Source organism: Achroia grisella, unplaced genomic scaffold (assembly GCF_030625045.1).
Source record: "Achroia grisella isolate CSIRO2021 unplaced genomic scaffold, CSIRO_AGI_Agris_v1 utg534, whole genome shotgun sequence".
Taxonomy (NCBI): Eukaryota; Metazoa; Arthropoda; class Insecta; order Lepidoptera; family Pyralidae; genus Achroia; species Achroia grisella.
In genome coordinates this window covers 2,007,293-2,034,821 of record NW_026712920.1, presented here as the reverse complement: position 1 = coordinate 2,034,821, position 27,529 = coordinate 2,007,293, and the positions used below count along the sequence as shown (strand labels likewise).

The following is a 27,529-nucleotide window of genomic DNA, read 5'->3' as shown; positions in this document are numbered from 1 at the left end:
TTAATATTGATTTACATTAATTTGGGATTAACTAAATTCACTAAATTGGATTTGTATTAACTGTAGCCTCCAAAGTGAGACCCGTATCTTGGACGCTAAGAGCGCGGATGCTAAAGATGTGTTTTGTATCCACATTTCGAATTTCATACAGTACATTTAAACGTTTCTCTTCCACTGTTTATTTTTTCTTTTTCCTTATTATGCAATCACTCTTCTTGATGTTTTGGTGACATTACTGCATGTGAGTTGATCTTCTGTTTACTCTATCTACCTCTATGCAGATTCTACCTGCTAATGGTAAGTTGGTCACCTATCATCTACTCCCAAGCTAAGCAGTGCTTGTGTTATGGGTACTAAATAACTGATAGATGTACAGACAAACACCATTTGTACCGTGCGAGTAATCGCAAATTCAGTATCATGAATATTATCATTAACTTGTATTAGTTTATGCTTTACTAGTAACTCAATATAAATTGTAATAGGTACTATTTTGAATTCCACGTGTGGTCCTAACATTAAATATTCAATAACTACCATAGCGTTCATCTCATAAATATCGTCAGTACTGGCACCAGTCACTTTGTAAGCGTCATTGATTCTGTTGTCATTAAATACAATTGAGTGTGGATAATATGGCACGCCCATAATGTCAGCACTTAAAGGGTTGTGGCACTGGTCTAGTCGATACTTGAATAACACAAGCTACTATGCATAAAGGAAATTAGAACAATATTATTTTTATTGTAACTAAATATATCCCGCGGCGTTGTCCGTAGATAATGATAATTTAGGTTTCTACAATATATCTTAAAGAGTTTTGACAATTGCTAAATTATTTTTTTCATTTACTACAAAATAGCAGACAACCGCGACTTCATTTGCACAGAGATTTTTATCCCTTATTTCATTTCCTTCAAGTCTTTTTGAGATACAAAATAGCCTATGCCTCGTGATATTATTTGCTTTTATATCTAATTTCATTGTGATCTATTCAGTCGTGTAGTCGTGAAAAGGTAGTATACACACAGACACACTTACGCATTTAAAATATATAATAAGATAAGACTATCTCTAACCTGCAAATTTGCATGAACTGAATTCAAAGCATCTTTTTTGTTATCCAGATTATATTCAGTATCATGTAGTTCTTCTGTACTTACATATACAGATTCTTAATCAAACACAAACATATTATTACTACAATGAAGTATCATTTCTAATAGTGATATTATCAGAAATTCACCTTAACTCAGCCTCTGGCAATTTGCCAAACATGTCAACGGTACAGAATCATTACAACAAATCATTCAATTTAAATCTTTCAATTTCACAACGTTCGTGATATTTCTAAATACAGTTAAATCTATTCCAACAAATCAATTCTCTAACCTACACTTTCTATATAAGGTAGCTATAAAGAAAACAATCTACGAATTCGATCGAGACATTTGTTCGATCACGGATCTAATGTCTATGATGAAATAAAAAGAGAAATCCTACTTTATGATGTTTTAACGATGTTTTTGGATTCTTTACACGTTTGTCGTTTTACAATGCGAATTATGTAAAACATTTTATTGATATTTTCTCCGTCCTTAACTAAGTTAAAAGGGTTACCAGTTGACAGCATGTCGTAAATTTGTATACTGAATAGTAAACATGCTTGAATATGAATACGTGTAATATTTGGTAATTTATTTTAATTATAAATATAAATGGGATATAATAATAATGACAGTTCAAATCAATCTTCATTACATAGTATAAAACAATGTCGTGGTCGCTGTCTGTCCGTCCCTATGAATGCTTAAATCTTAAACTACGCAACGGATTTTGAAGCCATTTTTTTAATAGATAAACTTATTCAAGAGGAAGGCTTATATATATAATAGATGTACACCCGTGCGAATCCGGGGCGAATAGCTAGTTTGATCTAAAATTAAGGTATTAAAAATACTTACAAATTAATAAAACTACATATAATTTTTATATACCTACTGTTTACAGAAGTTCGAAAGATACTTTTCTTTTATTCCTTGTTCCTTCTTTTAATTTTGACTATATTTATGACATAAATAATTATCTAATGCTATTTTAATATTTTTTTTATATTTGTTTTTAATGTATAAACATTATAGGAACTATTTACCGTAATAATATTATTTAAAAACACTCGATATTTTTATAACAATCATAACCAGAACCATAATTAATTTATACAACCGTCATATAGCTTAAAACTCTCCTGTGATTACAAAAAAATCTAATAACGTAAATTCAGTATCTATCAAAGTAAAAGCAACCAACTTTGCTTTATTGTTACTGGCATCCTTAGACATTAATTGAGACAATGATTTAAAAGAAACGATCATTAATACGCCTACCATTAAATTACCTTAATTTCCATAAAATATATGTTTTAGAAACATATACATCAAATGTAAGATTGTAATCAGTTTATATAAAACAATCCATCAACCTCTCGATCGTAAATTGCTTACCGTACTCTTATATGCCATTAGGAATGGCAATTAAAAGGAATCGTGACACGGAGTAAAAGTGGGGGATCACTGTGACAAATGTCAGTAAGCACGTGACAAAAAGTAAAGGGTGAAAGGGTCCCATGCTAGGTTCTCTAGGACAAGACCCCTTGTACAATTTTGTAATATAATACACAGCAGTTAAAGTTTAATTTGAACTATTCACGCATTGACATTGATTAGTGTGGGATGAGTTTGCTCTATGTTTAAAAATTGGCTCCTTGGACTGTTGCTGGGAATCGTTATTTTGTTATAGGGTATTAATGTAAGGCTTTATGGTTTGCGTTTGTCGGTTACAAACAAGTAAACAGAAATGCTTAAAAATATTTTTTTCCTCTATATAAGTTTATACAATTTAGTAATAATAGTAGTGCAGTTTTTTATCCCTGTACATTTAATACGGCTGATATATTAAAAATTTGAAATCATGATTAACAACAAAATATAATACACTCTCATAATTATAAAATGAAATAAATTAAATGCAGAATGAATATCAAGGATACTCGAATGCAACTACAATATACTTATATGTATATGTGTGTGTATGTATGTAGTTATAAGTAAAAGTTAAGCGTTTTTGCTGCAGATAAGCAGATTTGCCGCTTGCTGATTCTTTTTTGTTTTTTAAATTTGTGTAATACTAAATGAAAAAAAAAACATATCAATTTCAGCTACACAGACATTTAAAAATACTTTAAAGAACAGTTAATTAAAAAAAGCTCTCTCACATCATCCTGAATTTATTTAGGGTAACAACTGAGACCTGCTAACGCATATATTGGATTGGATGGTTGGATTAGGAAGCCATTTTCTTTATCTATAAGACACATGACACTATACTGATATTTATGGCTTTTATTGATCACATTATGGTGTTCTGTTCTCACCCCTCTAGTTTTGTTCTCCCCTATTATTTACCAACCCAACTGCAACTCGAGTGATAATCTTAATTACTCAACTGCATAATGTTTCATTTTTATCTAACTCAAATGGCAAAGTGGCTGACAACAATGTCTAATCTGATGGAGAATGATAACCGTCGCCTATGTAAAGAACTGGCTCTGCACGAAAACAAATCAACGGGCCAAATTAGAGGCTAATTGCGGAGACTGGAGTCCAATTTACATTTTACATGTAAAAAACAGGACTACGAACATCAGGTCGTCATATAATGCCCGTCATACCGTGATATTCATTGCCATTCTAGAGGATTTCATTTCTCATGCTCACGAAAAGTCACAGTTTGGTCGCTATTTCAATCAAGCATTTGGACGAGTTGAACAATTTGAAAGGAGTTATAGTAGAGAAATTATGGTATTGCATATTGACTTTTCGTGCGCCTAACAGACAACACTAAACTTCGAAGCTATATCCAAACGCTATTAATGTCTGATGATGCCTCGTTCAGAAGTTAGACAGGTGTCGCAGTATTTGTGTGGAATTGTAACGGTAACGGTCGGAAATTGATCACCAATAGAGAAGGTTGTAACACTTTCAGTAGTGGTGGTCAGGTTTCCGCACTGAATGTTTGTGGTCCTAAACATACTAATTGCAGTGGAATTAAACAAGATCATGTAAATCCATTAAGTAATGAAATGGACATCGACAAAGTACCACCTAATTCGTTAAAAAGAGAAAGAGATACTCACGCAAAGGTACAAAGTCAACAGCAGTAAAATTTAATAAAACGATAGACTCTGCCGTCGAAGTTGGTAAGTTTTGGTGTTAATACGTTTGGCTTGCTATAGTATAAAAAAAAACACTAAAGATAATAATAATAACATGAATGAACCTCTAAAAGTACGCACAGAGTTCTTGCAATTTTATTTGTGATCGTTAAGTGTCACCGCATAAAATACGAGCGGGAGATATTTTATTGGCGTTTAATTAATCGCCTTCCTAATTTTTACAATATTCATTAAGAACTGTCTCTTAAATTGATCACGCCGAGAATCGAGTCGACACTTTATTTCGTGATAAATTTTGGTAATGATTTATTATGTGATTGTTGCATAATAACGGTTTTTTCTGTTACTGAGAATGGCAAACCAGTTGACGGTACGTTTGAAGTGGCGACGGTGGCCATAGAAATTAATAATAACAAGAAATCTACGGAATATATCGTGGTGTCGCATTGCTATGCCATTTTGCAAACCGGGTCTTGCAAAAAGTATAAAAACTGGATTTTTAGGCTCAACATACATATCCATATAAATTATATATAGATACATCGTTGTAATACATACACTTTTTGTATGAAAAAGAGTTAATAAATAATCTATTTATAACCTGTAAAACGGTTCCATATCATGTAACTACTATCAGGCTGCAATCCAAGCAATACAGCTTATAAAACAAACCAAGCAGCTTGCCTTTTTACCAATATCTTTTTTGGTCTTCAGAAAGAGCAACGAATCAGGAGTAACACGAGCGTCGCATTACCTCATATCCATGGTACTTTTTACATAGGCAACCATTAAAAAAAAAGATTGAGTCAAGAATATACTTCCTGGTATGGCGTCATGACAGTATTTCATTTAAATGCAGTGATGTGGCTTCTATTCACTACATAAGTCGATCAGAATATACCAATTTTATTCATGCAGAAAACTCAATCTTTAGCACAACTAGAGATGTTCCCATACTAATAAATATATTGTTAAGTTAGTACTCGATTTTGTACTCGACTATTGTTTCAACATCGAGAACTTTTGGTATAAATCGATCAAAGAATTAATCGTGTGATATTCGGTATCGAAACGAAAATACTTAATCGAAACAGATCTGTATTTAAAAGTAAAGAGAAATACGTTCAACCTGGCGACGACAGATAAAAAAAAGGTCAATCGAAACGCGAAATAACATGTAATAAGATACTGTACAATCCATAGTAAGGTGTCGATATGAGCAAGTATCGATAATTTTGTGGTACTCATATGAGTAGTATCGAAAAGTGATTTGAATATTACTTAAATTAATATGTATCGATATCAGGTATCGGAACATCCCTAGGCACAACACATAAAATCAGATATACGATGGCATGGTATCAATTTACATCGATGTCTTATCATTTCGGCTCCTGTTTTCCATTTTACATACATAACAAATTATTATTGGTATTAAAATGTAATATTTTTCGCGCTGACCGAATAACTTAGGACGGTAACGGTAAACAGTTGTTTCAATAATAACTTGATTTTATAGCGCTTTTTTTGCAATGCTAATGCCGGCATTAATGATCTTGGTATGTCATCAAGATTTTAACCTGACATTATAAAATGTGAATGAAGTTATAATTTTTTAATGTATTTTATTATTTACTCTCGCAACGTACCCTGATTGATTTGGGTTAAAATGTATTTTACATGTTAATCTAGAATACTGGGAGAGAGGGGATTATTAGTTATGGGGACTACTGGCCCCATAGCTAGCAATGTACCCATTCAGGTCAACCTCTGCACATTCTCCCCGGAAACTGTGGTTTACTTTAATTACTAGTGAATCCGTCAGGATGTGCTAACTAGAGTTTGTCTTTATCCTATTATCCGACCCTTATGCCCCGCCAGCGTATGCCGTTAGAGTAGCTGAAAAACCATGCTCTACTCATCCTTTAGAAAATCTAGGATGACCTATGTTTCAAAATTTATGTAGAGTAAAGAAGAATCTACACAATGATCTTCTGCACATTATACGTCTAATTTTTATTAACATTGGTACACAATATCTGTACACACAATATACTAATTCTACTTATACATTTATAATACAATTATGATAAAAATCGTGAAACTTCACAAATTCACATAATTAAAAAAAATAAAAACGCAATAAAATCCATAAATGGCATCTTTACACTATCCACTTTATTTTTTTTATTCGTCATCATATTCCTTACATGAATTTAAATATTTTAAAAAATACTGCGCTTATTAAATTGCCATTGGCGGTTCGAGTTACCGCCAAATTTACACTTCATCAGTGACTTTCGATATAAACACAGAATGTTATTCAGCTCGTAAAATAACGGATTTTATGAAATCTCTCGTGTGGCATCACAATCGATTGCAATTGAACGCTTGTTTACATCGATTAAACAATAATAGAATTGCTTCAACGACGCCAAAACATGAGAACCGTCTTTTGATCGGCAATCGAGTAATCGAATAAAGTATTGATTATTGTGAAATCTATGTATATAAATGAAATTGGAGTGTCTGTTTGTAATATTGAAATAGTTTTTTATAACATGTATATGAATATAAATTACCGTACATACACCAAAATAATATTTTTTTAAATTTTGTCTGTCTGTCTGTTCGTTCCGAATAAGCTCTGAAATTGCTGAACTGACCGGACTTTTTTTAGCAGGTAGCTGATGTAATAAGGAGTAACTTAGACTACTTTTATTTTAGAGTTTTTTTTTATTTTAGAAAAATAAAGTTAATTTCCACGCAGACGAAGTCGCTGGAAAAGCTATTTGATAAATAACATATAGGGAAAGAGTATTTGAAAGTTAATTGGTCAAATTGATTTGCATCTAGTCCAGTCCTCGTTGTAAATAAAGTGTATTTGGCACTCAGAGAATTCGGTGGAAATATTTGACCTTAATTGAAAGCACTATAATATGCTAAATTGTATATTATTCTAACGTTATTTAATAAATAACATAAAAATAACTTAAGTTTAAATAAATTAGTTAAATTTAATTCATTCCTACTTTATATTATCTTACTAATATTATTAACGCGTAAGTTTGTGACTATGGATGGATAGATGGATGTATGGATGTTTGTTACTCTTTCACGCAAAAACTACTAAACGGATTTGATGAAACTTTCTAGTAATATAACTTATACATCAGAATAACGCTATAATTTTCATAGGCTATAAGTTTCATACGAGTGAAACCGCGGGTACAGTTAGACTTAGTATAAATTTATGTTATTTATAAAAAAAATCGTTAAGTATCGCTGTAATATCCAAGAAATCCCTTAATCCTTTAAAGGATTCTAATAACTAAACTGAACACAATGGCATATGGTCAAAATGCGTCGTTAATCAGGCCCAATACGTTGACCCTTTAAATCGCGTCCATCGGGCGAGAGCAAAGGACAAAACCAATAAATGTAAACCGAAAATAAATGCCATGTGCCCACCAAGTTTGTAATTGGTGAAAAACGAGGAACTCCGATATCTCACGGTACAGATGACTGTACAAAAAGCTATACGTTTCATTTTTTATTACATTTCAACACTTGTAAGCTACTAGCTACCCATCTCGGCTTTGCACGGGTGTACATATATTATACGTACTAGCTGTCCCGGCAAACGTAGTTTTGCCTTAAAATAAAAAAATAAATTTAGGGGTGGACTACCCCTAACATTTAGGGGGATGAAAAATAGATGTTGGCCGATTCTCAGACCTACTAAATACGCTCACAAAATTTCATGAGAATCGGTCAAGCCGTTTCGGAGGAGTATAGGAACGAAAACTGTGACACTAGAATTTTATTTATAAGATAAACCTTCCTCTTGAATCACTCTATGTATTAAAAAACCGCTTCAAAATCCGTTGCGTAGTTTTAATGATTTAAGCATACATAGGGACGGACAGACAGCGACAGCGACTTTGTTTTATACTATGTAATGATATAGTTTCCGATGTAGACTTTCTGCCTCCATGGTCTAGCGGATTAGCACATTGTTTTAATAATAATATAATAATCTCAGGACCATTCACATAGCGCCATGTAGGCCCTAGTTAAGCTAATTAAAGTTTGTGTTAAGGGTACTAGATAACTGATACTAATACATAGTTTTTTTCGTACATATTATAGATAGAAAATACCCAGACCGATACAAACAATCATACTCATGAACATAAAAGATTGTGCCGTGCGAGGAATCGAACCGCGACCATCGGTAAGTAAGGCGTGTGCTAAACCACTAGATTCATAAGTTTTGTTTGTATTTGTTTTTTTTTTTGTTGAAAGTTGAAGTTTGAAATTAGATGTTTCTACCTTTTAATATAGCGAAAAAAATATCTAAATCGTATTTGGATTCTTTTATGTATAATAATGGAATGGTGCACCTGTCTACCTTAATGGTTTACGCTGTCGGGGCACCAGTGGAGAATAATAAGATGAGCATGAGGTCAAGTCAGTTAGGCCGTTGTGAAAAATTCATCAAGAATTTATCATGATGGTTTCCAGGGGGAACTGCGTGGAGGTCTACCTGACATGGTACATTGCTAGCAATAAGATCAACAGTCCAGATTACTAAGAATCCCCCTTTCCCCCCTCGTATTTGGACTCCGTCCTCTCTGTTTAACTGCGTCCTGTTAATACCATCTCGGTGTCATCAATATAAACCATCTTTAATAAACGTTTATTGGGTGAAACTTGCATTTTCTCGTTCCACCCATAATCGTTAACTGGCCCTTGTCACGACAAGTGTTATCGTTTGTTAACTGCTCAGTTAACTTTGTGGTTAATTGCTGGATCGTTTTCTTACTATCAGCTTAAATATAAAATATATGTGAAATAAGATATATTTTTCAGAGTAAAGTTGACTTATGTTCTTATTATATCTTTCAAAATTTATTTTCTCTTTGTGTCTCCTTGTCATCTTGTGTCTGACTTACGTGTGCATATTAAAAGATGTTATATCTATTAAAATTATTTATGTTATTAAAAATAACATGTCTATTTTTAATAAATTCCCTTCTAATGATACTGATCTACGAAGAAAAGTATTGGAACTCATTTTAACTAATTTCTGCCTATATACCCATGAATATAAATTGACAAGTAAAAGTCATTTACTAGTTCAAATTTTTGCTATATAATCATACTTAGTACATAATTAACATCAGTTCTTTATAAATCCGTTCAAATATTACAAAAACTTGACATTTTTGTTACATTTTTTTAAAGTGACATTTACTAAACAAAGTCGTTTTATATCACTTACAATAAAAAAGCCTTCTCTTATTAATTTAATGAAAAACGTATAATTCCTATATATAGAATCTTGCTTAAACATTTCAGCTAAAATCAGTGTGTTACAAGTTTACAAAATTAACAAACAAAATTGAACTTACAAGAAGAAAGCCTTCCATGGTCAATTCACCTTACTTTTTAATAATTGACCTTACAAGAAGAAACTTCTTCTTGTATAATACTAACTTTATTACTAACTTTTGCCCGCGGCTTCGCTCGCGTTAATTTATTCCCTTAGGGGTGGAATTTATCAAAATCCTTTCTTAGAGGATGCCTACGTCATAGTAGCTTTATGCATGCATACGTTGCATGCCCGTCCATAGTCTCAGCGCAATCGGTTTAACATTGACAAACTTTCATCCCCTATTTTATCCCCTTGGGGGTAGAATTAATCAAAATCCTTTTTTAGCGGATGCCTACGTCATTACATCTAGCTGCATGCCAAATTTCAGCCCGGTCTGTCCAGTGGTTTGGGCTGTGCGTTGATAGATCACTATGTCTGTCACCTTTGAGTTATACATATTTAGATATAATAATTACATATATAAAAGAAGTTCCGTCGAAATTTATTACCCCCATTCTCACCTGGGACGACCCTGTCCAATCGTTGTACTAATCTCTGATCATGAAATGGGCGTATAGCGTACGTAATTTCTAAAAGGAATGTTTCATTAAACAGTTTAATATGGTCGTTGTTATAAATGCTGTAAATGAATCATCGCAAAACAAAAACTTATTATAATCTCACATTTAATAAGGTTCGACGTAAAATTTTATTACGAAAATTCATGCAGCCATAAATGTTGACGTTACAAAACATAAAATCGACGCCTTTGCGCAAACACAAATGGGTAGGTACTCCGTAAAAGGATCACCTGTCGATACCTGCGATTTAGTGATGCCTGACATTATATACAGTAGAACTGTGATGCAAAACATTGTATTAGATAATCCACCGTGAATATCATGTTTACTAGAGATGTTGATGTTAAATAAACTAGTGCTCGAAATTCATACATTCATACAGACCATAATTAATTTTGATGTTTGACATTCAGTAATACTACTGACATTGTTTGTCTGTCTGCTAAACCACTGGACCACCGCGATCTAATATACATATTAAGGCAATCCGAAACGTCAGCATCACCACAAAGTTCTATAATACAACTATTTCAACTTACGAGACAATTCCTTGATCACTCTAAACCATAAATCAGGGAGCCAAATGATGTATGCGGTTCATTCATGAATACAATCGCATAATCAAGCCGAAGACTCCTGTCTGTTCTATTTATAGAGAATGCCATTAGTCCACGCCACAACTGTGCGCCGTGTAAATGTGGCTTACTGTGTAGGAATATATTAAAATCTTTTAACTTGTCATACCTTTACATCTATCTTATAAAGATCCTAAAGATTAATGAATGAATCCTTTTTGTGCATACGTTACTGAAAGTAAGTCTAATATCCTTCCAGAATATACCGACAGCGCAGGCGGGTGTGCCATTCCATTTTAACCTATTAAAAAAACAGCGCTATACCATAGAGCCTCAAGGCTCGAGTGTTTTTTAATGGGTAAAGAGAATAATACAGAATACCCTACTTCAGTCAACGAAGGGATTTTTTTTTTAAACATTATCTAAATTTTTTAATAAACCACGCCACCTTTTGCCAATTAAACACCTTTGTATGTATTTTTTTTAGTTAATAGTGCAATAAAGGGTATATATAAAAACCGCGACCGTATGCAACTATGTGCCTACCGATATAAATCATAATATCATTAACATTTCTCTAGTCTGTATATACAACTTAAAACTAACGCAACTGGTAAATAGATTAATAAAAATCTTAAGGATTTATTAGTTTAATTGATATATTCTAATAAGGCGAGACAGGGAATGGTTAGCCGAGACAAAAGGCAGGAAATGATCGAGAGGCAACGGAGCGCCGACACTAGAAAGGCGGGGGCTCTTGCACTGCGGAGGTCTTGGAGAATTACAGTCCACCGTTACTGTTTAATACTAGTCTACATTAACTGGGTAGACTATGTAAAATATAGTCTACGTGGGTATCTGTCTCACCTATATCAGCCGCCGAGCAGCTTGCTTTGTAAGCTTTATTTCGGTTGCTATAAGGCAGTCATATTATACGATAAGGCATAACTTCATAATTATCCAAAATGGCAGCGTGTTTACCATACCCATTAAATAAAAAAATAATACTGTGACGCTAAATGTACACATATGTCATATTAGAGTTCACAGTCTGCATCAAATATATATAATTGTATACCCCATGAGCCATATGCTGGTTAGCCAACATCCTAGTGTAAAAAACTATTACTCACTTATAATAGAAAGAATTTTTTAAATTGGTCAAGTATTATTTTAATTTACCCATTACAAACAAATACTCAATTACTAAAACCTTTTTCTCTTTTTTATATTTTATTAATTTATCCATTACTATTATCGAGTCATGAATGAAAAAACTTACATTATGCATACTAACCTTGAAAATTATAGACATTCCTTCTTTGGTTAGTGGTGTAAAATAAATTGACAATTTGACAAGACGATATCCAGCGATATCCCGCCAAATAATTAATCGATGAATTATGTTCCTTATTTTTTTAAATTATGTATTCGAACTTCATATATTTATCACTATGACTACTGAGCAAGTAACCACTACATTTTTAACCATGACGTATCCAGCCCGTATGTTTTTGCAATACACTTTTTTTTAACCTAAAATATATTACTTTATCTATATTAAACTGTAGGTATTTTATATTTTAATCCATTACATTTGAAATTTAGTTATAGTGAAATGTAATTTTATAATAATTTAATTGATAATTTTGTATTCATAATATTATGTTTGGATTCATCTAAACTTTATTATTTTTTTGTTCACAGGTAAACATTGTTCAACGTCATCCGTGTCCACAGATATACTGCACACGTATTTATTTTTATTATATTCCTTTGTTCATTGCATTTTTTATAGAATTTTTTCATAATAATTGATCAATAGTCAACAGCTTCCTTATACATAATAGATATATTTCATATTTTACTAAAGATAATAGAAATACTTGAATACATTTTTGTAAATACATACACATAGAAAAAACACCCAAACTGATACAATCAATTATTCATGAAGGAAATGCGAGTAATCGAACCCACGACCGCTTGTGGTGGTGTGGTAAACTGTTAAACCTGCCAGTATGTTGATTAAATAAATAAAACATATAATTAATGAAAATATAAAAAAAAATACTGCAGACCCCTGGTAGTATAGTCGCTGTAAAGTATTATAACTGCTTTCTACATACACAATTCACGGCCGTAGATTACAGTGGCTTCTTTAATGTAAATGCCTATGTTGACAGTCGATTTCTGCAAGTATAAAGATTAACATTCGATAATAACTTGCTCGTTTTATGCACAGTAAAATGGTAGAGCTTACGTAAAAACCTAAGTATATTGTGTTTTATAGCAATTGAAACTGTAAATAAGATTGTATAATACAGATATAAAAACTTATATGTATTAATAATTAATATCCGTAACTTCGCCTGCTTTTTTTGATAAACAAGACCGTATATGTCAGTCCTCATAATATTTATTTTTTACTTTGTGCCAAATTTCAATCACATCTGTTCAGCCATTTAGTCATAAAAATCTTACAGGCAGACAAACTTACTTTTTTATTTCCAATTAACTAAAAAAACATTAAATCTAAGATAATTTACAACACTAGCAGACATGTTATAACAAATACACACGTACAGTCGGAAAAAAAAATGCATACTTAATCAATTACCTAGATTTCCTCTTATTTATTGGACTATATATTACAACAAAAATAAATTAATCTTACCATATTTTGTTACTGTTTATTGTCTTTTGCATTGGAATTGGTGAGAATGCGACATTTAGATGCTTCGCGTAAATTTTCGTTAACTCTCGAAGTTAACTGCAGGCGTGAGAAGCAGATTACTAGTGTTAGTCATATTTTTCTCGCTTATGATAAGAATACTGTAACTACTAGAACTCTACTGTAATTAGGCGATGATAAAAGACAAAAGGTGACCGCCATTTTTTAAAACAAAATTTCCTGTTCCGTGGTTTTGGTAACAAAATGACAAAAATGCGTGATCAAATAAAATTTTATTAATGGGTTTTTTTTCTGTAATAATATTAACTTTCAATAATTTATTACTTGTGTTTGATTTATTACAAACCGTTTTAAAGCAACAGTATTTTGAACTGGAATATAATTACTTAGCGTCGTCATGTCATACCTTTGTTCAACTATTTAGGAGTTCATGGTGTAAAAATATTACTAAAATTACGTCTAATAAGTATATGTTAAGGAACTCTTTTGATATTAATATATTTAAAATTTTTAAATTCTTATATTCTTTAATCAAAATTATAAAAACAAAATTATATAATTCTCACTTCACTGTCTACCATCTTACCATTAAATACATTTTTCTAGGCATAAATAGTTTTACTACATATTTCTACAACAGTATAGTATAGTGGTCGCCCAATAGTCTAAATTCGACTAGAATTAATTTAAATTATAAGTTTGAACATTATCAAGTTCAAATGTTTTTTTTCTATTATTATAATGTATTTTTTATACTTATGCACTTCTTCTCCATATAAACTATTAGTGTGCGAAATTCCATGACCCTCCGTTTGCAAATTTTTTGGAAAACAGAGTATAAAGTTTTTGCTTCACGTATTTATACAGAGACTACTTATATATTTTCTCATATAATTATAAAACTTTAATTCGAGTTATCATGGTTATCTTTCCGTGCTATGGTAATGGGCCCTAACTCACTCGAGCCCACTCCAATCGATTGTTTAATTGGACCGAAGAGAAACAATCGATTTCACTCTTTCACATCGTATTAATTATGTATCAAGTACATAAATAACGTGGCTTGGTATTAAGATAAATATTTTCACGTCTACAATATAAATCGAAATACAAACCAATAAAACTCCAAATAGTATTAATGTTATTGAAATTCTAATCTTACTGTTACAGTTGATAGATTAAATTTCATTTATCACCGAATAATTGATTAGTCAGGACATCCAAATCTTTATTTACAAATATATTATGAATATTAAATAGTAAATATTCTATAAGTACCTATATCTGAATAAAGAAAATTAAATCTATGATGTAAAATTCTTCGATATCAGTTAAATAGTATTAATTTAGTTCATTTAAGTTTTCTTCTAATTAATATTGATCTATTCATTCAAAATTAATATTGATCTACCATAAAAACAATCCTACTATTATTTTCATCACAACATAGAGCTTCATCAAAAACTATTACTAGACTGTAATTGGCAGTCATTTTAGAAAGTTCACTCCGAGAACAATTTTACTTGCAATTCCCGAGTATTCATCTGTAATTTCGTCTATGCATTCTGTATGTCTTTATTAATCTATTCTACCAGTTAGAAATTCGATACGCAATTTCTTAAAAATGTAGAATAATAGTCGTATTTTCTGTTAATATTTATAGAAGTCCGGTTATCTAGTGTTTTGTGAATGTTGAACATAATAAGTATATCATGCTCAGGGACCTTCCCAAGGAGGAGGCAAAGAAGGGCAGTTACCTCTCCCCCCTAAAATATATGCATTATATTAAATATTATAAAAAAACTCACTTCTAACAGCCCTAGGTCAGAAACAAATATGACTTGGCACCTCTAAGCCAAAACTAGGTGAGTTGTCTCGACTTCTATTAAAAAAAACAAGTGGAATATTTTTATATTCCCAAATGTAGATAGAATAGGCGGCAAAAGTACAATATTTCAACAATTTCGAAACAATTTATCAATCCAATCAGAATTAATAGTCTCCAAGCTTGCTTGTCCAATCGCAGATAACCCCGAAACCTCGGGCGCTAAATCTGACAGCGATTCGTATCTCGATCGGTAAGTGAACCACATCGATACATCGATAATCGAATTATTGTACCGTGATAGAAACACATCACTAGTAAATTCAGATGTCGCAAGAAATCGTGCAAATGTTACGATTTGTCGTCACGATCGGGTGCAGATAAAAATCTTTATTCGGCGAGAGCTTAGTCATCCTCGCGCACAGGGATGCCAACTGTTTGAGGATCCACTTGCAATTATGAGATTTTTTGTTTTCGGTACTAATATTTTCATCCTTGTAGAGTACGAGACACACACGGGAATCGGTCAAAATACGACGATGTATTAGGGAGTCAATTTGAGCTAATATACGAGATATTTTCTTCTTTGCCTAAGAGGAAATATTTTAACGTTCTTTTTTTAATAAATTAATATGGAATGATGGACTCGTCTGTGCTAACGATATATACTATGGTGGGGCACCGTGGATAATGATGGGATGAGAGCTAAGTTACTTTGGTTAACTTATCATGATAAATTCTCTACCACCACGATAATTTCCAAAGAACCGTCTGGAAGTCGACCAGTGATACATCATATATTTTTAGCAATGTTTTAAGGTTAACAATCCTGCTTTAATGTGTGAGATTACTAAACACTACTTTTGATATTCTTGAATGTTGTGAATTAGATCAAGCAAACGTGGTAGGTATGTTTTCTTCTTTTTAAAGAGTTTCGTTGGATCGATATAATGAAACTCTTATGTTTCAGAGAAGAAGTCTGAGTTAAGTTTCAGATATTAACGATATGACAACTACCTAATTTTCCTTTTACTATATTCATATAATTTTATTTCTTGAGATTCCTCATTACTTCTTTTTAGATATTAACGATGAAATAAACAATTTAAGCACTTTTGAATAGTCATAACAATTTGTTTTTTATCTACCACTTTCCTTTTCACAAGAAGAACGAGCATATTCATATAATTTTATTTTTTTTGGGTCTATAATCATGAATAAGATTAAATCATTAGTGATAAGAGCTTTTTCAGATGTACTCATACCATATTTTAGGGAGCCCATATTCTACATTTTACAACTATATTCCACACGAACGTCAAAAATTTAACTAGATTGACTTGAAAATTAAAATTATAACGAAATAAACTTATTCTTGCTATATATTCTTTCATAAATAAAAATAGGCTTTTTTACATAACATTTGTTTAATATAAGATTTGAATTGCAACTATTCAGTTTATTATTACGCAATACTATGAATTTTTGTTATTTAGGTAAAATTAGTTTTTTTATTGCAATCACAGTCTTTAAGTTTCTTGAAACTATCTAAGTTTTTCCTTGTATACATAATATTTTCATAAATGTACTGTGAGGCAACGGTGAGGATATTTGATGTACTATATTATTTAGATGATTATTATTATTTAGATGTACTATACTATTCTATACAACTATATTTCAACCAATTTAACTAGATTGACTTTAATGAAAGTAATTTCTTTCAAATAAAAAACTAGTCAACTATTCAGAATTAGCATACTATTTTTTGTTATTGGTGTTTCAATCACCGGATAGTAGTTAGGAGAATGGTTGCCCCACAATACTCCCTATACCAAAAAGTTATATTAGTAACCTATTCGGATGCAACGTTAGCCAAAAAATAGAATGTAATTGAAAATTGCTCCATTTTGAAGTTGGTTAATCTTATCCCTATAGACCCACTGTAATGTAAATATTACGAAAGATTATATTACGATTCCAGTAGACACAATTATTTTTCTCACAACAAGTAGTACATTTAACTTAAATAAAAAAACAATAACACACAAATGCTGACACACTTGAAATTTCAAAATTTGTCAGTCCAAACACTCACTAAAATAAATTTCCACCAAGGGCTAATTTAAAAACTTGACATATCCCAAACATAGAACCACTTCGGTAATTAAAATATGGAAGAAAGCAACATTCCCACGATGCCCCATGTCTTAATAACTCCGAACTAATAACCAAAGTGTATTTACATTTGGCTGCATGTAGTGAATGCACGAGCCTACCTGCCCACGCCTTGTCAAAGATTTTTTATCTGTTGAAATCATGCACTCGCGCGCTATGGGGTATAGACTACATTACAAAATGGCGGATAGAGGTGACTAAGTTTACCATTATGACATATTATGTAATAACAGACTACCTGTAAGTAATCAGAATAATATTGTGTATTAATTTTCTGTATAAATACTATTATACAATGTTATTTTCTGAGAGTGATAGTGACTTTATAAAATCGTAATAAAATATTTATTATACCTAATTAAGGCATTTAATTTACTAAGCATTTAAACTAATTAGTTAAATGAATTTATATTTTATTGCACTATAACATTTTATTTCCACTTTAAATTACTTCTTTTTTATCTTATTTTTTTTTATTATTATAACAAATTAATTTGTTTTTTTATAGTATGTAATTATTCTAAATAAATGTATTGTTAATTAATCTGTAATAAGACAATATATAATAGCAGTATGCACTTAAAAATAAAATAGTATACTAAGAAAGAAAAGAAAAACATTCATAATATAAATGACACAATATATACACAACAACAAAGCTAAAACTTCAAACAAGTGACCTTTCTGCGTTCTTTCTTTCCTGATAGTTTATGCGTCTGTCAATCCACTTAGATAAGAAAATTAGGTACTCTTGATTGTGAAATAGAGTCTACTGAGTATTTTTTATTAATGATTGGTCTATACAGGAATGGAATAAACAAATATCTATCGTCACAGATTGCTGTAAGCAACAGTAGCTTGCACCACGACTATTGTCGAAATGCAAAATGACGCATTTGAAATTGGTTAAAAATTATGTTTTTTATTTATTGAGGTGGAGTTTTTTACACACACCTCGACATAATCGACATAATATTCTGTATACAATAAAAAATAATCGTCTAAATTTATAATTTACTTTATAAAAAGTTATGTGTGAATATGGATTTTATTAAGGACAGCGTTCGTATAAAGAGTTCGAAAATATAATAGTTAGGGACACTTAAATATTGCTTGAAAATTTTATATAAAATAAAAAATAAAAAAAAATAGACATTTAGATAGATAGATAAATCCTTTATTCACCAATTACAGATACATATGCTATGTATATACATAGCATATCATAAGGTACAGAAAAAGTATATGAACAAGTAAAAGAAATGGAGCTGATTTTTATGTGCCGCAAAGGTGAAAAGGCAACCGACTCATTGGTTACCTCATTAATTAGGTTTTGTAGTTCGGGACAAATGTTGTACATGTATTATATATAATTACAAAATTACTATATGTATATATAGCAACATTTATGAAGGTCCACCTCGTTATGTGAGTGTAATTTTAATTTCATACGCATATCGAGTTAGAAATAATTCTGAACTTTAAATGACATAAACAGAGCTACACGTATACTTTAATGAATGACATATATATATTTATATACTGTAGTAAATATACAGGTGCATAATCTGATAACACGTTAGTACTATGCAACCGCAAACGATTTCCATTCGCAATTGTAGGTACGGTTTGAGCAGCGCGCGCGCCGCTTACCATAAATCTCCGGCGTCTTCCATAGACCTATAGATCATTTGGACAGGAGAGATCTGCGCTTGTCTGTGGTGATTTGCATCTGTCAAAATGCTGAGTTGTTAGTCGAATTATGATTTATATTGTTTTTTTCTTGTTTAGGTACCGGATCTTAGGAGAAACCGTCCAGTTGTGAGTTTTTGTTTGTTTACGACAAATAGACTAACAAACGGTTACGGTTCAATAATAAATAATTTCATGTCATAATAATAATAACCCAGGCAAATCATATAGCGCCATCTAGTCCCTAGCTAAGCAGATCCTCTTTTATGGATACTAAACAACTGATAGAAATATTTATGTATTTTTTTAACATATACATTATGTATAAAACCCATACCAATACAAATATATTTCTCATTATTTAAAAGTGTTTCCATGCGGGGAATAGATGCTGCGCGACTGCTCAGATCTATCCTCTTATTGAGGTACTCTAAGCCATAACTAATTAGACTTAAGCATATTAAGAATACATAAGTAGAGAATGTAGTAAACTTGAAATAAATCCCTCACTACGGACCAATTGTAATAATAGTACTAATAGTATAATATCCTTCTCCTATAGATAAAGCCGTGCACCTTGCAGTAGGCTATTACATGTTATGTTGATGGCATGGTGCACAATTCCTTAGTAGTCTCACCATAACGTACCGTGTAAAATTTTATAGACATATTTCAAAATATTTTTTTCTTAATTGATAATATTTCAATAGCTACCCATGAAAATATTTTTATGGTTTTAATTTTCCAAATATTTTTTTTAATTGGTGAAATTTTAATTGCTGCAGCTATTCTGTAGATGTGCAGACACTATTTTTGTTGTATTTGGTAGTTGAAACCAATTTATAGTTTTGAATGCTATTCCAATTGGACACACAAAATGTTTTTAAACTAATTTGTCTTAGAGATACCTCGTAGTACATCCTCATATTGTAGAAAAAATATATACATTTCCTGAAATTAATTTAAAAATGTCCTCTTACGATGAAAATTACAATCTTGAAGAGCTATTGGACGTCAGAAATACTTTCATATTCTTTCAATTTTTTATATATTTGCTTATTCGGTATTTAGACAAGAAAAACAAACAAAAAACTTAGCTCTAGCTCTTTAAATAAATGTTATATAAGTTTACATGTTTAACATGTTATGTGAATATAACTACTTCAAAACACATATAAAAATATTAAAAAGACAACTTCGAGAACAAGAAATATTACAAGATTAGATTAAATAAACATATTACATTGATAATGTAATGTAAAGAAACATTGAATATCCCATAAAGGAAAATAAAATACCTGTAAGAAGATCTCTTCTCACAGTCTCCCGACTAACCCGGTACATAAGAGAATAGAGTTGAATGAATAGAAATAAAAAAATAACCAGGTATATATTAATGAGTAATAATTAATAATATCAATTAAATAATAATTAATATTGTCAAATATCATAGCATTATCGTCAGTGTTCATTAACTGTTAATGACTAACTTATGCCAGTGACATAATCAACATTAATTACATGCAATTAATTGTTCTCCACTATTAATTAACAGCTGACCCTAAAGATTTAGATATACCTTCTAATAGTATGTTTGATTTTAAAATATTTACATATAATAAAAATGTAATAGACCGCTGTCTCTACATTATCGATATATGAGAAAAAATATTATTGGGGGACTTTATCAACGTTACATAACTGAAAACTATAACTGTCAGAATTTATATTGTTTGTCTGTGCGTTAATAAAGGTTAAAATTCTTTATAAATATAATACCATAAATGGATTAAAATAGTAATATTTATAAAAGAAGTAGAAATAGATCCATCATTGATAACGTAAAGGTTAATTGTATTATTAGTTTGCTATAATATGTTAAAAATTAATACCCGCCTTACTAGGGTACTTGTTATTTTTGACAATTTTTGACGAGAAATAGTTCTATTTCGAATTACGACTTTTTTATCGCAAATATTTGTTCATAGTTGTTTAAACAATTTCTATTTTTTTGCTTTTAAAGATATAGTTACGTTTCCAATAGTATAAGAAAGCAAAAAAATTGCATATATAAAGTAAAGCTAAAGACTATAACTGGAATTTTGTCGTTCCTTACCAGAGACACAAAAGTGGTTTCAAATCAAGGTACATGTATTTTATACCGCCATTTTTGAAGTCCAAAGTCTATGTTAGCGATGTAATTTGTATGTAGAATAAGACAAAAAAGCTAGACGTTACTACATCGTCTAACGTTAATATTGTTAACCGCAAAAACTAATGTGTCTTACCGAAAATTACTACCACGTTTCGTTAAACCGTGACTATTGCAGCTCGTTCAATTATCTACCTTACTTGTTGTGGATAAGGTTTGAAGTCGACAACACTCATCCTAATGAATACTTGCATTTTTTGTTGTTTGTATATTTTGTATGACTCATCGTCTGACAAGGCAGACAAAATGTAAGCCCCCGTACTAAGATATATCGAACGATATTTTTAACCCGTGCAGATATTACAAAGTTTGTTATATTTATAAACTTCGTTTCTTAGTAGTTCCACAGTGTATTTAATGTTTTTTTCTTATTTGATGAATGTAGAACCTTACTTTTAATTGTTTAGCAATTGTGTATTTTGTAGTTTAATTCTGTATTTTATATTTAGTAATTGTAAAAACTGTAGATTTTTCAAATATTTGACCGCTTTCCATTCTTAGTATTACTTTAAATTTGAAAATATCTTAAAAAACAATCCGGTCTTTTCACGATTTTTTATGGATGATAAAGGTACGGTGCACCCGCCTGCACTAATGATATACGCTAGCGTGACACCAGTAGAGGATAATAGGATGAACATGAAGGCAAGTCAGTTAGTCTATGTCAAATTTACAAGGAAATTATCATGATGGTTTCCAGAAGAAAAGCGTGAAGGACAACTTGGCATAATTTGCTAGCAATGGGGTCATCAGTCCACATTACTAACAATCCCATCCCCCTCTTTTTACGATTTCATAATAATTATCGCGATTCGTTGCTAATTTTATTTTCTTTGTTTGTTGATTTCAAATTTTGTTTGTATGACTTAACTCGGAAACAATATGGTCTGTGGATATCGTTGTACAGAGGATAATGACGATATTACGAGTTTTCAACAACTATGAACATATACAATACTTTAATTATGTACAATTTATTTACCACATGTAAACAAAATTATTAAATACACAAATTATCTGGAATATTAAAAAAAACTCAGTTACATCTTCAGTGCCTAATTGGTCTCGACGGCCTCGGTGGTCTAGCGGTTTAGCACCTTTACTTTTGATAGTCGCGGGTTCGATTCCTCACACAATGCAAACGTGTGTTCATGAGTATGAATGTTTGTATTGGTCGGGCTATTATTCATCCATTCACAAAAAAAAAGTATTTGTATCATTTATCTAGTACCCATAACACACGCTCTGCTTAGCTTGGGACTAGATGTATGATGACCGTATGATTAGTCTTGGGTTCGTATTATTATTATTATTATTGTTACAAATAATTAATACAGTTTTATATATCTAAGAAAACCTAATTATAATAAGTAAACTAAAAAATAATCTATAGAAAAATACGATTTATAAAAGACCTTTTAATTAAAAACACGTAATATAAATGGGAAATTTCATATCAAAAAGTCTATCGAAGTACAGTATCTATCAGCATCTAACGAAATTGATTATGCCGAAGACTACAGAAACTCATACGTTTCTAATATTGGTGTAATCATTAGTATGTAATAACAAGATATAAAATTCATCATTCTGAATAATTATAAACATTAAAACATTATTACTACATAAGCACTTATAAAATGAATTTATATCGCCCTCTTTAAGGCAAATTATTAACTAAAGTAAATATTGAATGGAAAAGTATCTTTTGAAAAGGTCACAAAAGGAAAGCGAGTCTCCGCGCTGGAACCAGCTTACTGCAATCATGCTCATTGGAAACCCTGTTTCATCAACAAAATAATCATTTAACTTTATGTCCGATAAACATACTGTATAATTTGATAGCCATATAAAAGCTAGCTTTTGGTGTATACAATGATGCCAGATTGAAGGTTATCTCCACAAATTTGGGGGATTTTTGGCGTTGGGGGAATATAGTTAATTTTGGGATTTGCGGAGTTTTGTGTCCATAAACACTAATTTTCTGGCTCAAAAAAGTGACGAACTATAGGCGAACATTGGCCCACCGAAGCGGCTAAAAAAATGTTATCAGTTTCACGAACTTAATTAAATATCAAAAAGACAAACTTAATCGGGTAAAATTAGATCATCATGATCAGACTTCTTTTTTGGGGTTTTTTTTCTAAATCTCTGTTTTGTAGGGATTATAGAATTTTGGTAAAATGTCAGATGGTTATCTGGTAACATTAACTGAGCACGAGGCATTGCGGCTCGATAACATTAGTTGAAAAAGGAAGTAATGGTAAAATATCAGAAAGAATGCTTATACGACAAGCAATCTACAAATATGTCATTTGTCGCCGACGAATCAGGACGCAATAACCATGTATCAAAGCGAGCCAAACGATATACCCATCCTTTACTATGTCGTGAGATAGCATTCAGATTTAATTACTTCGTTTACAGACAGTTGATTTACGATCCCTTTAATTTGAAAGTGTTGATTTAAGTTTTGATCGAGGCACATTTTCAGAAGTCATAATGATGTTTACCAATAAATCAGCGAAATTAAATGAAAATTCTTTAAGATGGCTATATTTTATCAATACAATGTTGTTTATGGTGCAATAATCTGTACTGCTAGTCAAAACACACACACACAGTTGTAATCGAGACGCTGTTAAGAAGCATTAAACTGTTTTACATTGTAAAAACACCGTCATTCATTGTACCATAATCCCATTTAAATTCCATCACTACATCCTCATTCTAGTAATTGGTTGTAACAGTTCATTCCCCGCGTAAAACTCGTATTACACCATAATCCTTAGTTAAAATAGCTTCAAGGATCATTAATGTTAATCGATTATCAGGCATAAAGCGACAACTACCCAGTTTGCATTCTTAACTATCAATCTCTATGATGATGTAGGATAGGAATAGTGAAAACAAAATTAACTCTGCCAATTCTTGTTACAGACCTGGCGGCAATACGACAGCTACTCGAGAGCGAGACGGGAGGCACGACCTGTCCAAGTTGTAACATGCCCTTTGACAAGGGCAAAAAGAGAAAGCTGATCGACACTTGCGGACATGAACGCTGCTACTCCTGCATGTTTAGGAACGAAGCGTGCCCTTTATGTGCCAGAAAAAGACAGGGTAGACAGCAAGTAATGGATCGATATACACCATCTCCACAAAGACAAGACCAAGATTGGCAGTCGCCGCTCCGATTGCCAAAACCTCCAAAACAACCCACCAATCTCACACAGAGCTGCCCCACACCGCCTCACACGAGAAAGAGATTCTTTCTTAGCCCCAAATCCCTGCGCAGTCCATTTGGGCTGCGATCCTCCCGGCATTCTCACGAGAACCACGTGCCTCTATCTGGTAAGTAATTTATATGTCTCCACATTTGCATATTAGTAGGCCCGCGCGTGGTAGCCACTGATTTGCATTAACGTCGGCATTGCGTAAGCCTGCTGCACACGCAATGCACTTCATTGATATCTTATACGGCATTAATTCGAAATTTCATTCATAAGACGTCAACATAGCGCCTCTCGCTCGTTCGGTAGATATGCCTATAAGTTTTCATAAATAGAAGATTCCTTGTATCGTAAATAACGTTGAGCGACGCTTGCGACAGTGCACCCACGCACGTTCCCGCCGGATGTACGTAGGTTCCGTAAAGGACCGGTTGTCTGTCTAGAGTATCTATTACTTTAGGTATAGATCCGTTAGTTTTGCAATTCTACCCGCGCAGACAAGCCGACTACGAACGTTATCTCAGCATCTGTTACAGTTTTCATTTCCATTAATTATATTATAGTGGCCCACTGTGTCTCTGTGGTATAATGAAATATATTGTACACTGAGCCGTGGGTTTGTTAACAAAATGCATTACTTCAATTCACCACGGCCCTTGCCCCTTCGCGACTTTAATTGACTGTCTGTTGATCGGTTATAACATTTCTATTTGTCACTATGAGAAATATTGTCTTTTCAAATTCTTGAGACTCAATTAATTTTCGTAATAAGAAAAGTCATTACTTACGCCTTCTATGGTCAAGCAATCCAGATTATTTATGACACTCGACGCAGGCTATATCAGGCATCCGATATACTCAACAGGATTGCCAGAGGAAGGCCCAAGAACAGCGGCGTGGCCGAGCATGGTCTTCAATAAGATCAGATCGCTCTGGTCGGCGCACTCGTCAGTGCCACAAGGGCTCAACCAGTTAGCAGGCACGGAGAATAAATTATATATGTTTGTCGGGGGAATGTGGACTTTACTATCCATAATAATCAGCATTGGTGTCTATGTGTTGATGTACTAATCCATAAATTTAAATATAATGACACAATCAACGGAGTCCAAACGACAGTTGGTCTATAAAAGACACTTAAAGCGTGGAAAGAGCACGTTCGCCTATCGATTGATTCGATTTTATAGTCGATTTTCGTTTTAATTAAATGCGACGGTATTCGGTCCACATTCCTCAGCATCTGATCTGGCACATTCGTCGCTCGAGTTTTGCACTTCTTATTGCCTGTTCACATATATCTGAAAGGATCATTTGATACGGAGCTTTTCTGATTTCTTTATTGTTTGTTTTGTGTGTTGATTTGCGTTGGTTTTATATAACGCTATGAAAGCTAATATTTTGGTTCAGTTCATGAATTTAGAAAGCAATTGTCTGTAATGTTTTTTTTATGTATTTAATAGCAATTATCGTCATTGAAATTAGATACTAAATCACGATGAATGGTAATTTTTGTTTCATCATGTATATGAATTTACATATGTATTTGAATAGACATCGTTGCATGAGTAAGTCTTCATGTTATGTTCTGCTCAATGATGAAGATACATCAATAATCGATAACGAAATCGAGATAAGGGATCGGTGACAAAAGTAACATACCGATTCGTGGGCGAATATGATCAACTGTACTGATAAATGTAGATGATGTTATGTATATAATGAAATAAACTCAAGGAGATTGTAGCTTCAAAATTGTATATGTAAATATGAGTAGTCTATAGATGATTTGGTTTGACGAAAGTACGCTAATGCTTAACGGATTTATATGAGGCTTTGAATTAATGTCATGTCAAAATATTCAATTAGTAGCGAGTAAAACCATACGATTGGTTATAAATCGCAGTGCAGGAAAAAGAAAGTCTTGCTCGGTTTCCGTTGAAGTTATTTGATTTCCTATCTCATGTACATACAGATTAGTTACGCTACATGTTACGTTTAATTTAAATCGATTTACAATACAATGTAAATATGTTGCTTTTTAGATATGGTTGTTTAAAATGTCAATTGAAATCTAAAACCGAGTGTATTAATTCACTAGGTGTACTAGGTATTATTGATTATTATAGAAAGGAAATAAAATCATTAAAAAATCAATTTTATTATTTTATGATTATTATTATCTACATTTCGTTATTTCGTTAAAACCAACAAGTGCCAATGTCATTTTTATATGGTCCTAAGTCATTATCTATCTGAATTATAAAATAAATATTTTTACAGTGATTCTAAATCATATTCCAATTTTTCAATCCTTAATTATACAATTAAACATTCCGATTGTTTAAATAGCTTTATATATATACGTAAATATTTTACACATACTTATATCATTTCATAAAATGTCACTCTTAACTATCCATCTTTAATGTAATATCTATTAACAAATCACCATTCTTTTTATCTTTTTACATTTCCTTTACTGATAATGGCAAAAGATCTCAACTCATACAGCTATTGTCTTCAGACCAAATACCAATTTTTATATGTTCGAATATTTTTCAAAATCATTCAATCATTTTCAAAATAGCCATTATTCATAGCAGTTTTAGTATATTATACCTGCTTATTCCATTTATTATTCGGATACTGGCTTAGGATTTCAAACATTAATTGCCATAGACTAGTTATTGTCAAGATCAGGTATTATGCTTGGCGCCAAATCATACATTTGCGAAACTATCACCGAACAATACCACGAGGGCGGCGTCACCTACCTTGTAACATGACAGATTCAGAACGCCCTTGGTGAGCCCACGATGGCTTCTAATCCGTATCTAATCTGTGGAATAATATAGTTGTACTAGATGTTACATTGCATAAGACACGATAAATAGAAAGAATAAATACTATAATAATACTAGTGGTTG

The 27,529-nt window shown here is 31.9% G+C and overlaps 1 protein-coding gene across 3 annotated transcripts in view; it reads left to right on the top strand.

Annotated features, from left to right (window-relative positions):
- Positions 1-27,529, top strand: part of LOC131847411 (protein TANC2) — a 191,035-nt gene that overhangs the window by 140,864 nt on the left and 22,642 nt on the right. For 2 of the 3 annotated variants that reach the window (XM_059196989.1, XM_059196991.1), the window contains exons 2-3: positions 24,313-24,723; positions 25,468-25,581. In XM_059196989.1, coding sequence (XP_059052972.1) covers positions 24,313-24,723; positions 25,468-25,581 — 525 coding nt within the window. The remainder of the gene's footprint in view (positions 1-24,312; positions 24,724-25,467; positions 25,582-27,529) is intronic. The other variant, XM_059196990.1, reaches the window with a different exon arrangement.